This window comes from Nansenia antarctica (assembly GCF_963989245.1).
Source record: "Nansenia antarctica genome assembly, chromosome: 10".
NCBI lineage: Eukaryota > Metazoa > Chordata > Actinopteri > Argentiniformes > Microstomatidae > Nansenia > Nansenia antarctica.
Window position 1 is genome coordinate 22267225 of NC_137680.1, and position 13013 is coordinate 22280237.

At 42.3% G+C, this 13013-nt stretch overlaps 1 protein-coding gene across 1 annotated transcript in view; it reads left to right on the plus strand.

Annotated features, from left to right (window-relative positions):
• Positions 1 to 13013, plus strand: part of LOC308166758 (uncharacterized protein) — a gene marked incomplete at its 5' end in the record, with an annotated part of 47579 nt that overhangs the window by 14715 nt on the left and 19851 nt on the right. The window contains 6 exons of the mRNA XM_080541083.1: positions 1927 to 2103; positions 2464 to 2522; positions 3465 to 4722; positions 7197 to 7279; positions 8582 to 8820; positions 12234 to 12394. Coding sequence (XP_080397209.1) covers positions 1927 to 2103; positions 2464 to 2522; positions 3465 to 4722; positions 7197 to 7279; positions 8582 to 8820; positions 12234 to 12394 — 1977 coding nt within the window. The remainder of the gene's footprint in view (positions 1 to 1926; positions 2104 to 2463; positions 2523 to 3464; positions 4723 to 7196; positions 7280 to 8581; positions 8821 to 12233; positions 12395 to 13013) is intronic.

Here is a 13013-nt window from a genome sequence, read left to right on the forward strand (position 1 = left end):
GTATGTAGACTGATTCAGAGTTTGGCAAACCTACAGCTATCTTGGCACCAAAGGTTTTTTATCACATAAATACATTTGCAGTCAAAAAAGTTGAAGTGATGTTTACATCCAATATACAATAATTGAAAAAGGTCTATGGTGAAAATGAGTCAGTATTCCACAGCAGGATCCGTATATCATGCTTGAACACTTGTGAACCCTGTTGGAATTGTCTAATTTCCACACATTTTAAACATTTGAATGTATAGTATGACATATATGCAAGTATAAAATATAAGTCCAATTGTCTGATGATTGATGACACGACTTTCAAGCGTGACTGTATAGGATGTATGTTAGGGCAGAACAGTATACAAAGCTCCAAATCCCTCAAAACAAGGTTGTGGTATATTTTGTAACCATAATGTCCTTTTTCATTGTATTAATGATCACTGTTATTGGATATTATGATCATAGGTGTCCGAGTCCAACTATCAATGAGACGCATTGACCCAGAAGGAATATTGGAGCGTACCAGAGGTGGGCGTAAGTCACACGTGCAATTCACAAGCAAGTCTCAAGTCTTAACCTTCAAGTCTCAACCAAGTCCCAAGTTACTGTCGTGAGAAGTCGAGTCAAGTCACTGCTATAAGCCAAGCAAGTCAAGTTGAGTAACTGCTATATGTCAAGCAAGTCAAGTCAAGTCACTGCTATAAGCCAAGCAAGTCAAGTCAAGTCACTGCTATAAGCCAAGCAAGTCAAGTCAAGTCACTGCTATAAGCCAAGCAAGTCAAGTGAGTCATTGCTCAGGTCAACAAAGTCAAGTCATGATATTCTGATGACCTACACAAGCCTCCACATTTAAATCAGTTAAAAGACAGTGGTTATGAAAAGTAGAGTTTTATTTTTCAACATTAATGTGGCCCCATTGTATCAAACAGACACTCTTTTATTCTTTTTCATAATACTTTATTTTTATAGTCACAAAGAAATGCAACAAAATATAGTGGAACAAACAATTGGTCATCCATGCATTCATTCATACATACAAATGTTATAGTGATGATAATACACATGTCCGGTCAAACAGTCATGACTCAGTAAACATCACCTACGGTCTCAAACACAATACATTTTTCCTAAGATTTCCAAAATGTCTGGGCCTATTGCTTCAGTGAAATGGTCATTCCCTCCATACTTTGAATATTTGTCACAATCTCCATCCAGTCAGTTTTTCTTGGAGGTTTGGGCTATAACCTAGACACCGTGTTTTGCTCCACCTGAAGTAGGAGGCCATGGATGTCTTGTCATACAATCGCGAATGGGTCCATGTTGTTAACCTTACGACCATTCTAACGGCTAAATTGCAGAAATGTTACAGCCACTCCCCCAGCCGTGAAACCAGCCTATAACATGACTAGAATTTACATAATGGCAGAACTGAAACTCCACACTCCACAGAATGCAATGCACCATCACGTGGTTATCGTGCCAAAACCTGACAACGAAATGCAATGTACACATCCAGAAATGGAGTGTACACATCTCAAAATAGAATGTACACATCTCAAAATCAATTGTACACATCCCGATATACAATACGTCTGTATTGTTTTAATTTTGCCACAAATATTCTGTATGTATTGTTGCACGTATTGTATTTCGATGTGTGTATTGTCTATCATTGTGGCACGAATCATCCTCCATAACGGATTACACTGCATCCCTTTTTTGTTCATCATATCAGGCGTTCTATGTGATTTGCTCAATGTGACGGATAACAGTCAGTTAGTTTTCTGTGTGATTTTTCCCGTTCTTAAACATAGCTCTTAACTACTAAAACAACACAAGTGGATAAAAATGTCAAGTATGGATTTTTTCTTTTGACTAATGTGTGTAAACCAGTGCTGCCTGCAGTGATGACATTCCTGTGACTGTATGTTGTAGTGAACCTCCTGCCATCGAAGGCCATGAATCAAGCCCCTCCGGTCAGAGGCCAATCACAGGCCCTGCAGGTTGTGGCAAGTGAACACCAGGCCAATAGACTCTCGCCTGCCGCCACCGTGGCTACACCCCCGACCCGAGGCACCATGGCCACACCCCCGACCCAGGACAACACCATAGGTACTCAGACATCTGTCAAGTCATAGTGAATGAACTGAGAAGTTCAGTGTAGTGTACTGAACAAAATGTAGTGCATGTGATGTTTTGTTTCAAGTCCCCATGATTTTTAGCAAAAGGATAGATTAAAAATGCTTCTACAATATATGCTTCTGCTGTCACTGAAGGGGAGGTCCGTACCTTTGACAATTAAGGGATAAATGGAGAATGTGTTGTACTAGTGTGTGGTGAAACTTACTGGCAAGAAATGAGACAACGAAGCGTTGTTCGGCTGTACATTCTAAAAGTTTTAACAAAATAATGACTCAGGTTAAGAAATTCAGTAGAGATTCTCAGCTTTTATTTGATGGTATTTGTGTACAGATGAGTTTGACCATTCAGAGATGACACCACGTTGTTACGCTTGCCTGGCTCTTGACAAGGTAACAAAAAGGGAGACCACACATGGTTAACAATAATAGGAGATTTATTGTAGAAAATAATGTTGAATTGAAATAATGAATAAAGAAAATGGTAACGACAACCAAAAACGGCTGCTGGTCGACAAGGAAGAGAGAGAGTCCATCAATCTAACCCACTCTTAAAGTGATCCAGGGACAATCAGCATCATCACCCACACCTGAGCCCATCTGGAACACAGAGAGAAGGTAGACCAGACAACAGGTGTAATAGCGCCCACTATAGGTTCTGGTGTGGATCGTCACAATGTGTATGCATGTTTCAGAGTACCCAAAGTAATGGGACAGATTTATCACTTGTCCAAATGAAGCACTCATGTTTAATATATTTTTGACAATCCTTTGCATGCAATAACGGCCAGAAGTCTGCAACCCATTGACCCCACCCAGACACTGGCTGTATTCTCTGGTGATGCTCTGCCAGGCCTGTGCTGCAGCCATCTTCAAATGTTTGTTTTGAGGTCTTTTTGCGTCTTATCAGGAAATGAAATGCATGTTCAATTCGATTTAAATCTGAAGTTTGACTTGGTCTGTCAAAACCTTTCTACTTTTTGTCCTTGAAAAACTACTATGGCAGTATGTTTTGGGTCAATGTTTTACTGTGTGATGTGGTGCCGTCCAATGAATTGTCAAACAGACAAGATGTTTCTGCACACTTAGAATATATTCTGCTGCTGCTGTCAGCAATAACATCACAAGACATGTTAGCCAGATCCAGTGGCACCTGTACAACACATGGCCAGACCCAACACCCCTTCCACCATGTGTCACAGGTGAGATGGTATGCTGCAAAGCTTGGACTGACCCTTTTTCTTTGAACTTCCCTCTTGCTCTGGTACATCATTTTGAGTTTGCAATTGCTGAGCTCACCAGTGCTTTTATTTATTATTCTATTGATGCACCCAGATTGATCTGGCGTTTAGCAATAGACCCAATAGAATTATGAAGACCTTCAACATGCTTACTGGACTGTCAGACCATAACTTGATCCTGGTAGCCAGGAAGCTAAGCAAAGCACGATTTAGACCCCTCGCAGCCATTGAATCAAATGGAATCCCCAAAAAGGAGCAGGACAACTTTAAAACTGTGGTCCAAAATCTCAACTGGAATGAGCTACTGGCAGGAGTAAGTGTAGAGGAGGATAGTCAGGCATTTTTGAATAAAATGAAAAACGTGATAAATAAGTTCACTTGTTTGATTAAACACAGGACCAAAAAGAACAGCCTTCCCTGGATGAACACAAACATCCTGCAGCTGATGAGAGAGCGAGACACTGCATTAAAAGCAGCCCTCAAAACAAAACTACAACATGCCAAGCACCATTATGCCATGGTGAGGAACAAGGTTGTAAGGGAGATTAAAAAAGCCAAAGCTGACTTCTTTATTACAACTATTAATGAGGCCAGGGGTAATGGTAAAATGATCTGGAGACAGCTTAAGAAGCTGACAGGTACACAGCAGGGCAATAGGAAAGCACTTGAAATCAATATCGGAGGAAACCTCACAACAAACCCACTTGAAATAGCAGAGGCCTTCAACCACTACTTCTTTGAATCTGTAGCTAACATTGCACAGGGCTTTGCAGATCACCAGGAAAATATATGCCCACTCCCAGCCATCACACTGGAACCAGCCTTTTCCATTAAGAACGTCTCTGAGTCAGAAGTTAGGGAGATAATCAGATCCCTCAGACCATCTAAGGCCAAGGATGTGTTTGGGATGGACACAGCCATGCTCAAGGAGCTTAGCCTTAGTAGCCCCATCACTAGTAATATTAACCTCTCTATATCACAGAAACAGTTACCAAGTGCTTGGAAATCTGCTATCGTCACTCCCATTTTTAAGGCTGGTGATCCACGCATAATCTCCAACTACAGGCCAATTAGCATCACCCCGACAGAGTCGAAGGTGGCAGAGAAATGGGTAGCCAAGCAGATCATCTCCCACCTCAACAGTAGTTCTTTCCCCTTACATCCCATGCAGTTTGGCTTTAGGGCCAAACACTCTACTGAGACCGCAAACTGTCTCTTTATAGAAAAAATAAAATCTCTCATGGATAAGGGTGGTGTCGTAGGTGCTGTGTTCCTCAACCTTAGAAAAGCATTTGACACTGTCGATCACAAAGTCCTCCTCTCCAAGCTAGCCACTTTTAACTTCTCTGAGGGTGCTTTGAAATGGATGAAAACGTATCTCTCTGGCCGCTCTCAATCAGTCTGTGTAAACGGTCGCCTATCTGAGCCACTGAATCTATCTACCGGTGTTCCGCAAGGATCCATACTGGGGCCAGTCTTATTCAGCATGTTTATTAACGATCTGCCATCAGTGTGTCCTGAGGTTGATACACTAATGTATGCTGACGACACTGTACTATTTGTACATGGTCAGACCAAGACGGAGGTAGCTGCTGTACTTACCAAATCTGTGGCTCAGGTGACTACATGGTTGAACCACTGTCGTCTCCAACTTAATGTTTCCAAGACGGTCAGCATGTTTTTTACCAAAACAAACCGTTCTGCTGAAGAAGCATATGTCATTATCTCAGAGGAACAACTACATGTTGTGAACGAGTTCAAATATCTTGGGGTGCTGTTAGATTCCAACCTCACTTTTAAGGCACATATCAAAAAGGTCTGTAAAATTGTCAAGTTCAATCTGTCCAACTTCCGCTTTATAAGGGACTACATGTCAACAGAGGCAGCTACCATGTATGTCCACGCAATGATCTTCACACACATCAACTACTGCATAACAAGCTGGTCACAAGCAAATCCCACAACCTGCAAAGCACTCGAGTCACTATACAATCAAAACACTAGACAAGAAGCCAAGACACTTTCACCACTGCACAATACTGAAGAAACACAACATTCTAAGCTGGGACAATCTGAAAACCTACACAAACCTCTGCCTTGTCTATAAAACTATCCACAATTTAGCCCCACCACCACTTAACACCTTCATCTCACGACCAGGAAGTACAGCACACACCACAAGGGGTGTCACCAGAGGGGACTGCACCATCCCATTTAGGAGGAGTGCCTTTAGTCAGTCTGCCTGGTCAGTTAGAGGGGCACGTGAATGGAACCTGATTCCAGGGCACCTTAAAGAATTAGGCACCTTTAAATCATTTAGAAAGCACCTAAAACAGTGGATGATCAACACACACACCTGCCAACATTGAAATGTCCTGTCCTATACCTGTATGTCATGTGTACCGCCTGTCTGTGTACCGCCTAACATGTCTTACCTGTACAGTCTGTGTGCTTGTTTTTAGTCTGCTTATCGTGCGTATATGTTGCTTGCTTTTAGTCTGCTTACCGAATATGTACCCTCCTTTTAACCGCCTATGATTAATGTATGCTCTTTTAACCCCCTATGTTATGCCCTTAAGCTAAATGCTTGTCCTGTCTACTTTTTTGTGCCTAGGTCTACCTATATTTTTAAATCCTTTTAAATGTACTTTTTTCCTCCAGGGAGCCGTATACAACATCATGGCATAGGGACTGCGGATGAAAACTAGCTTTCGGGCTAACTCTGGCGTATTTACAATTTATTTTTGTTTTATTAATATGCACTGTCCCTTGAATAAATAAATGAAAAAGAAAAAAGAAAAAAAAATGTTACAAACCTTTGATTTTGCCACACCTAAGGTTTTGGCAATATTTCTGAATATTTTAATTTATTTATTTATTTTTAAGCCTAATAATGGCTTTTATTGACACCTCTTTGGTCCTCATGTTGTCAGACACAAATAGCAAACTCAAAAGACAAAGGCTAGAATCAATACTAGACATTGACAGCTCTCTTATGCCTGCACAAATGATAATAATAATAATTTATGTCACATTAAAAATTAGACTTATATAGCGCTTTTCTAGACACTCAAAGACGCTTTGATGATGTGATGGAACACACCTGACTTTAGTCCAATTTATACTTCTGCGTCGAATTTACGTGCGGCTACACCGTAGCCTACGCAACGGCTCTCCCAATTTATACTTCTGCGTCGGTTGGTCGGTGTACTCATAGCGGCATTATAGCGATCCTACGGCGTAGGCTACGCCGTCGATTTTACACAAATAGTCGATTTTACAAGTATAAATTGGGCTTTACCTGACACAGCTGTCAAGCCAATTGGCCTATTACTTTTGGGACTATGCATGGGACTATGCATGCAATTGGCCCTTAATTTTGGGACTATGCATAAAAGTGTTGTAATTTCTGAACGGTGAAACTAATATCTACACAAATACCATCAAATACAAATGCATAGTAATTGTTTGATTTAAAATCCAAATGTATGGACTGTAGAGCAGAAAGAAGAAAGAGAAATTCTTCACTGTCCCATACTTGTGCAGAGCACTTTATACCCATTCATTCTTAAAGATTACTTGGATTCCTCCATGAGCTTGATGCAACTGTCGAACCCCGTCATCACACAAAATATAAGGTTGTTCTACTGCAATGTTTACAAACATCTTACAGCTTCAACATGTGTAAAACTCCCATGTTGATGTCACAGACTGTTTGTAATGGCGTCCAGTCTATTCTGTCTATTAAGTAGAGAGTGGTAATGGACCCAGGAGTTGAACATAGGACTATCCACCACTAATGGTGAACTCATGTTGTCTGTTCTAGTCCCGTCCGCTCCTGACCCCAGAGCCTGCCCCCGATGTGGAGCCCACTTCAAGATGCCAGAAGCTCTCCAGGGACATATGTGTGTAAGAACCTTCATCCTATCTGCTACATGGGTCAATGTTTTATGTTAAAGGATGTAGATTCCAGTGTCTGAGGTTTGTTTCACTGTATATAGTGACTGCTGTGTCTGCTGTTCTTGCTGTTATCCCTCTCAGACATCACTGAAATGTTGTGAAACTACGCAAACTGAGTGGCGAAGGAGAAGCAATACAGAAAACACCACCATACAGACCAGACCTGGGTCAAATACAATAATTATGTCAAATACTGCAGTTGCGCTGCATTTAGGGCATGTTCAGACTGAAATATTAGTTTGAGCACGGTTTGTTTTCATTTGAATGGTCTTAATAAAGACAAACGAAATAAAACAAACCGAACTCAGTCCACCTGAGAACGTCTTGGCGTTTTTTGCCAAGCGAGCCTCACAATTGGATTTTATCCTGCTAGTGGACTTGGTTTGTTTCCTTGTAATAAAGGAACAGATGCTTTACCCAGCAACAGCGTTCCACTCCGACTGACTCACGGACTCAATACCCTGTGTCATGTTTTGTATGCAATTTTGAAGTAGTTGCTAAACTTCCTGTTCTGAAACATAACAGTTTTTTTGTTTTGTTTTGTTATTGTCGCAACTGTAGTCTAGATACTCCAAGCCCATGGAAGGGAAAGACCCACTGGACATTCCGTAATGTTTTGGAACTTTATCATTCTACATGTCTGAACAATCAAACCTATTTTAAACAAAATAGAACTGAACTGAACAACTTCAGTCTGAATACAGCTTCAGTTTTCCTGATAAGATGGAACCAATGGTTTGTTCCCAAAACAGTGCAAACAGCCAGATCAAAGTCTTTGTTAAGCTCTGTGTCTGTCTATGTGGATATCTAGAGATGATTATTAGCTTTCAGAGACGAACCTCACGGTTAATCACGGTTGGGGGCGGCTATGGCGCAGGAGGTAGAGCCGCCGTCTAATGATCGCAAGGTTGGCAGATCGGCGGTTCGAGCCCCGGCTAGCCACGTGTCGAAGTGTCCTTGGGCAAGACACTGAACCCCAAATTGCTCCCAGTGATGGTATGGTATGCATGGTAACTTGCCGCCATTGGTGTGTGAATGAGAGGCAGCTGTATAGCGCTTTGGATAAAGGCGCTATATAAGTGCAGTCCATTTACCATTTGACCATTTAATCAGCTGATGTCATTCTAGTGTATACACGGTGGTCCGTCAACGCCGGTCTGGTAACCGCTGTGTCGACTGCGCCACCTCGTGTAACGTCGACTGTAACAATGCCGGTTTTTGATGCCGATGTTCAATGACTCCCGCTCTCAGTTCTGCTGTCCAGACATCGTCAACTCCAGAGGGTCTTCGGGCGTTGCGGCCCCCTGGAGCCTGACGTCTCAGACCCTCGCCCCGCTGCCGGAGCCTCCCAAGGTGGTGATGACAGTGAACGACTTCTACTACGGGACCTACGAGGGGGACCGCCGGACCCACGCCGGACACCTGCCTCACAGTGAGAGCGTCGCCTTCAAGTGCCTCACCTGTCACAAGAAGCTCAAGGACAACATCAGGTGAGATGGTGATGATGATATGAGTCGCCTTAGGCTTTAGCCCAAGGGATTAGTCTGGTCCCTGGGGCTAAAGCCTAGGTATTAGTCTGGTCCCTTGGGCTAAAGTCTTGGTATTAGTCTGGTCCCTGGGGCTAAAGCCTAGGTATTAGTCTGGTCCCTTGGGCTAAAGTCTTGGTATTAGTCTGGTCCCTGGGGCTAAAGCCTAGGTATTAGTCTGGTCCCTGGGGCTAAAGCCTAGGTATTAGTCTGGTCCCTGGGGCTAAAGCCTAGGTATTAGTCTGGTCCCTTGGGCTAAAGCCTAGGTATTAGTCTGGTCCCTGGGGCTAAAGCCTAGGCTTTAAGTTTGTGGAGCTAATGCAAGTCTGGGGTTTCCTGAACCCCCTCTTCTGCTTCACCCTGGTCTAAACCAACTGGTATATCCAAGAGGCACAAGGACTGTATTAGCCTGCTGTGCTTGACCAGGTGCTCCACTACATCTTGTGGTTGCTTTGATTGACCTTTGATTGGTGGTTTTCTTGTTGCATATATCCTTTGAGCCCGGTACACACATACGGATTTTCAAAAAAAATTAAAAATAATTTTTTATCTGAGACAGACCCCACACATGAAGATAAAAAATCTTGGATTGAACAGTCTTGATCGTATTGTGTGTGGTGTGCGCCGATATTCCCATTTCAGCACCCCACATACATAAAGATTATCGTTACAGCAGTCTAGAGTCTCGTTCCCCAAGCCAGAAATCTCGCAATGTGTGACAGGGCAAATAAAGTCCCGAAGAACGAAAAGAAGAAGTCAGCTCGCTTCTTGATTCATCAGAGCAATTGCGCGTCATCTCCCTGTCATCAGAATGATCACGCCCCTTTTTGGGTGATAGAAGTGGAGAAGTTTGACTGGCGGTCAATGGGAATTTCTGGTCTTTGCTACTTTAATCCGATAAAATAAGAAAACCGTAGTGCTTTTTAAATATTAGGAGCCCAAATCCGATGGCCAGTTAGGCAAACTATTTTATAGTGTCATTGCCGATCAATGATTTACGTCGTTATATAGAGAAAATTAATTAAATAGGGGTTGATTCATCAGAGCAGTCATACGTCATCTCCCTGTCATCAGGGATTTCTAGTTCTTCATTTGATTTGCCGTGTAAATCCCCAGACTGCCCAAATCCGATGGCCAGTCAGGCAAACAATTATATAGTGTCGTTGCCGATCAATGATCGACGTCGTTATATGGAGAACATTTATGAAATAGGCAATGAATGTGTGTCGTTTCAGTCTGCCTCCATCCATGTGGATGAACCACCTGACCCAAAGGCCTGAGGTGTTGTAGGGGGGTATTTAGTATAACAGGTGAATGGGTTTATTGTGAGTTTACTTTGATTGTTTGTTTATTGCCTTGATCACCGTATTGAGAAGTCATATGGTTATGGGGGGTGATATTGCAAGGTAATTTAAGCACCTGCGCACCTTGCATGGCGGTAGTGGAGAGAGAGGGGAGCGATGTATTTTTGTTGACCGCATTATACACATATTCTATACGCATTGTTTGTTATTTTTCTGATTTTGATCGCTTATGGATTAATTTTGTACGTCGCCAAGTTTGATTGTTCTATTCAATAAATGCTCTAAAACGTACTTGTCATCTCATCGGATTGTTTGTCGCGTCATACAATTACCAGCCCAGACCCTGCTTGCGTCTCTCAGCGACTTTTTACATTTGGCTCTATCTATCTATCTCGCTACAGGTGTCATATAACCCTAACCCATATCCTGTCATATAAGGTACCTTATTAAATCTTCAGGTAATGTATTTCTGACATCCATCACTTTCGTTGTCGTTAAGATACTTTATTTTTCTGTTTTGGTAGTCTGTCCAATGTGACACTTTCCCTCCTCCACTGGCCCTAGTTTTGGATCTAGCTTGCTGTTCATTATTTTCATGATAAATTGTAGCTAGCTAGCTATAACATCTTCATATACACCATACAGGCTAAATACTGATTAACAGTAGGCTACTTTGGCAATCCATTGAACAGATTTATTTATTATCCTATCTTAAGAAAACTAATGTAACACTCTCGTCTGGGAATTTACACGGCAAATCAAATGAAGAACTACAAATGCCTGATGACAGGGAGATGACGTATGACTGCTCTGATGAATCCACCCCTATTTCATTAATTTTCTCTATATAACGACGTCGATCATTGATCGGCAACGACACTATATAATAGTTTGCCTAACTGGCTATCGGATTTGGGCTCCTAATATCTAAAAAGCACTACGGTTTTCTTATTTTATCGGATTAAAGTAGCAAAGACCAGAAATATAAATTGACCGCCAGTCAAACTTCTACACTTCTATCACCCAAAAAGGGGCGTGGACATGACGGGTTGCCAAAGTACCCGGATGCGTTGCTCTGATGAATTGGCTACATTCCATCCACGTCACAATCGGACTCGTGAGCAGGGTTGCCAGATGGGATTGACATTTTCCACCCTAACCACAGTCTAAAACCGCTAATTCCACCAAAAAAAACAGAGCCTATCTGGCAACCCTTGTCGGGAGTTGTCGGGAGTCGGGAGTTGCCCCCACACATAAGGATTTTTGGTCATAAATATTGAACACGTTTAACATTTACGATTGTCGGCCCGACCATTTTCCGAGCAGATTGTCGGGAGAAATTGACTCTTAACACACCATACACCACAGGATAATATTGTAGGATAATCTTTAGAGCCATCCGATAATCGGGCGTTTGCTGTCTTTGGTCGTAAGGGGGGAAATCGGCCCGAAATCGGCCAGATTATCTTTGTGTGTACCTGGCTTTAGTTTAGATGCAGACTTCAGTCAGCTCGTTTTGTCCATCAACGCCCATTAATTCCTCAACAGTAAAACAGACTCCAAACAGACAAACAAAGGATATAATGCGACAATGTTGCTTCTGACTAATTTGTCTGTATTACGTTTTCGATAAGTAATTTATAAACCCACTTTTGAGCATTTATTTTATTGAAAGAAGTTCAATCTAACGGGCAAGTTTGGAAACTAAATTGTTCACATTTTACAATACAGATGTATTACTATAAAGTATTATTAGCATTAGTTGAATTTGAGTGTACATTGGGCTTTTCGGAATTAGGAATGCAATTCTTACAGTAATTGAGAACATCTAAATATACACTCAGTGCATGTCAGTGAAGTGTCTGGGGTGGGGTACCACATTGAGTACTGCTGCTAGACAAGGATAATATGGAAATATAGACCATCACTTTAAGCCTAGGCAGTGAACCTACATTACAGTATACTACCAATGTATGTATATACCAACTAAGTGTGTGTCTGTGTGTGTCTGTGTGTGTGTGTGTGTGTGTGTGTGTGTGTGTGTGTGTGTGTGTGTGTGTGCATGCGCGTCAGGATGATGAACCACATGAGGCACCACACAGAGCTGGACGAGCGGAGGGGAAAACTGCTGAACAGCACATCGACCACCTGCAAGGAATGCTTCCGTCAGTTCTCCACGCTGTTCCAGCTGCAGTGCCACATGGAGAACGTCCACGGACCCGTCGACTCCTCCAGTACGCATTCATACAACCTCTCCGATTACATCCCCCAGACATGGTGCTCTTCTCCTTAGACATAGCAATGTTATGCTAATTTGGGATTAGACCCGATAAACTATGAAGAGCATGTACAATTTATAAACGGTAACTGTAACCAGGGAGTAGCTAAAGGACTGTAGAATTTTAGGAAGGGCTGGTTATCTAACTAACTCTGAGCTAAATCGGCAGTGTAGGAGGATAGAGGCAGGGGGCGCCAGCAACCCTTTAGACTAGCATATCACAGTTATATATATATAATATATTATAATACAAGCTATAACTCAGTTAATCACACGATAAGACAATACTTAAACCCAATACTAGATTTGCTGTTAAACTAAACAATACAGACAACTAAACACACAGCAATGTATCAAATATAAACAAACACATTTATTTATACAACTTATATATACATCCCAATATACTCCCTCCCCGCCGGCCACACACACACTCACTCACTCACTCACACACAGTACCTGGCCTGAAAAGGCTTAGAGTCCCGGACTGAAAATGAGCGCGTTGAGGCCTGGTCGGGGCCCGCATGCGACTCGAGGAAGGCAGCAGACAAGGGGGGGGAGTGACGTTGCAATTC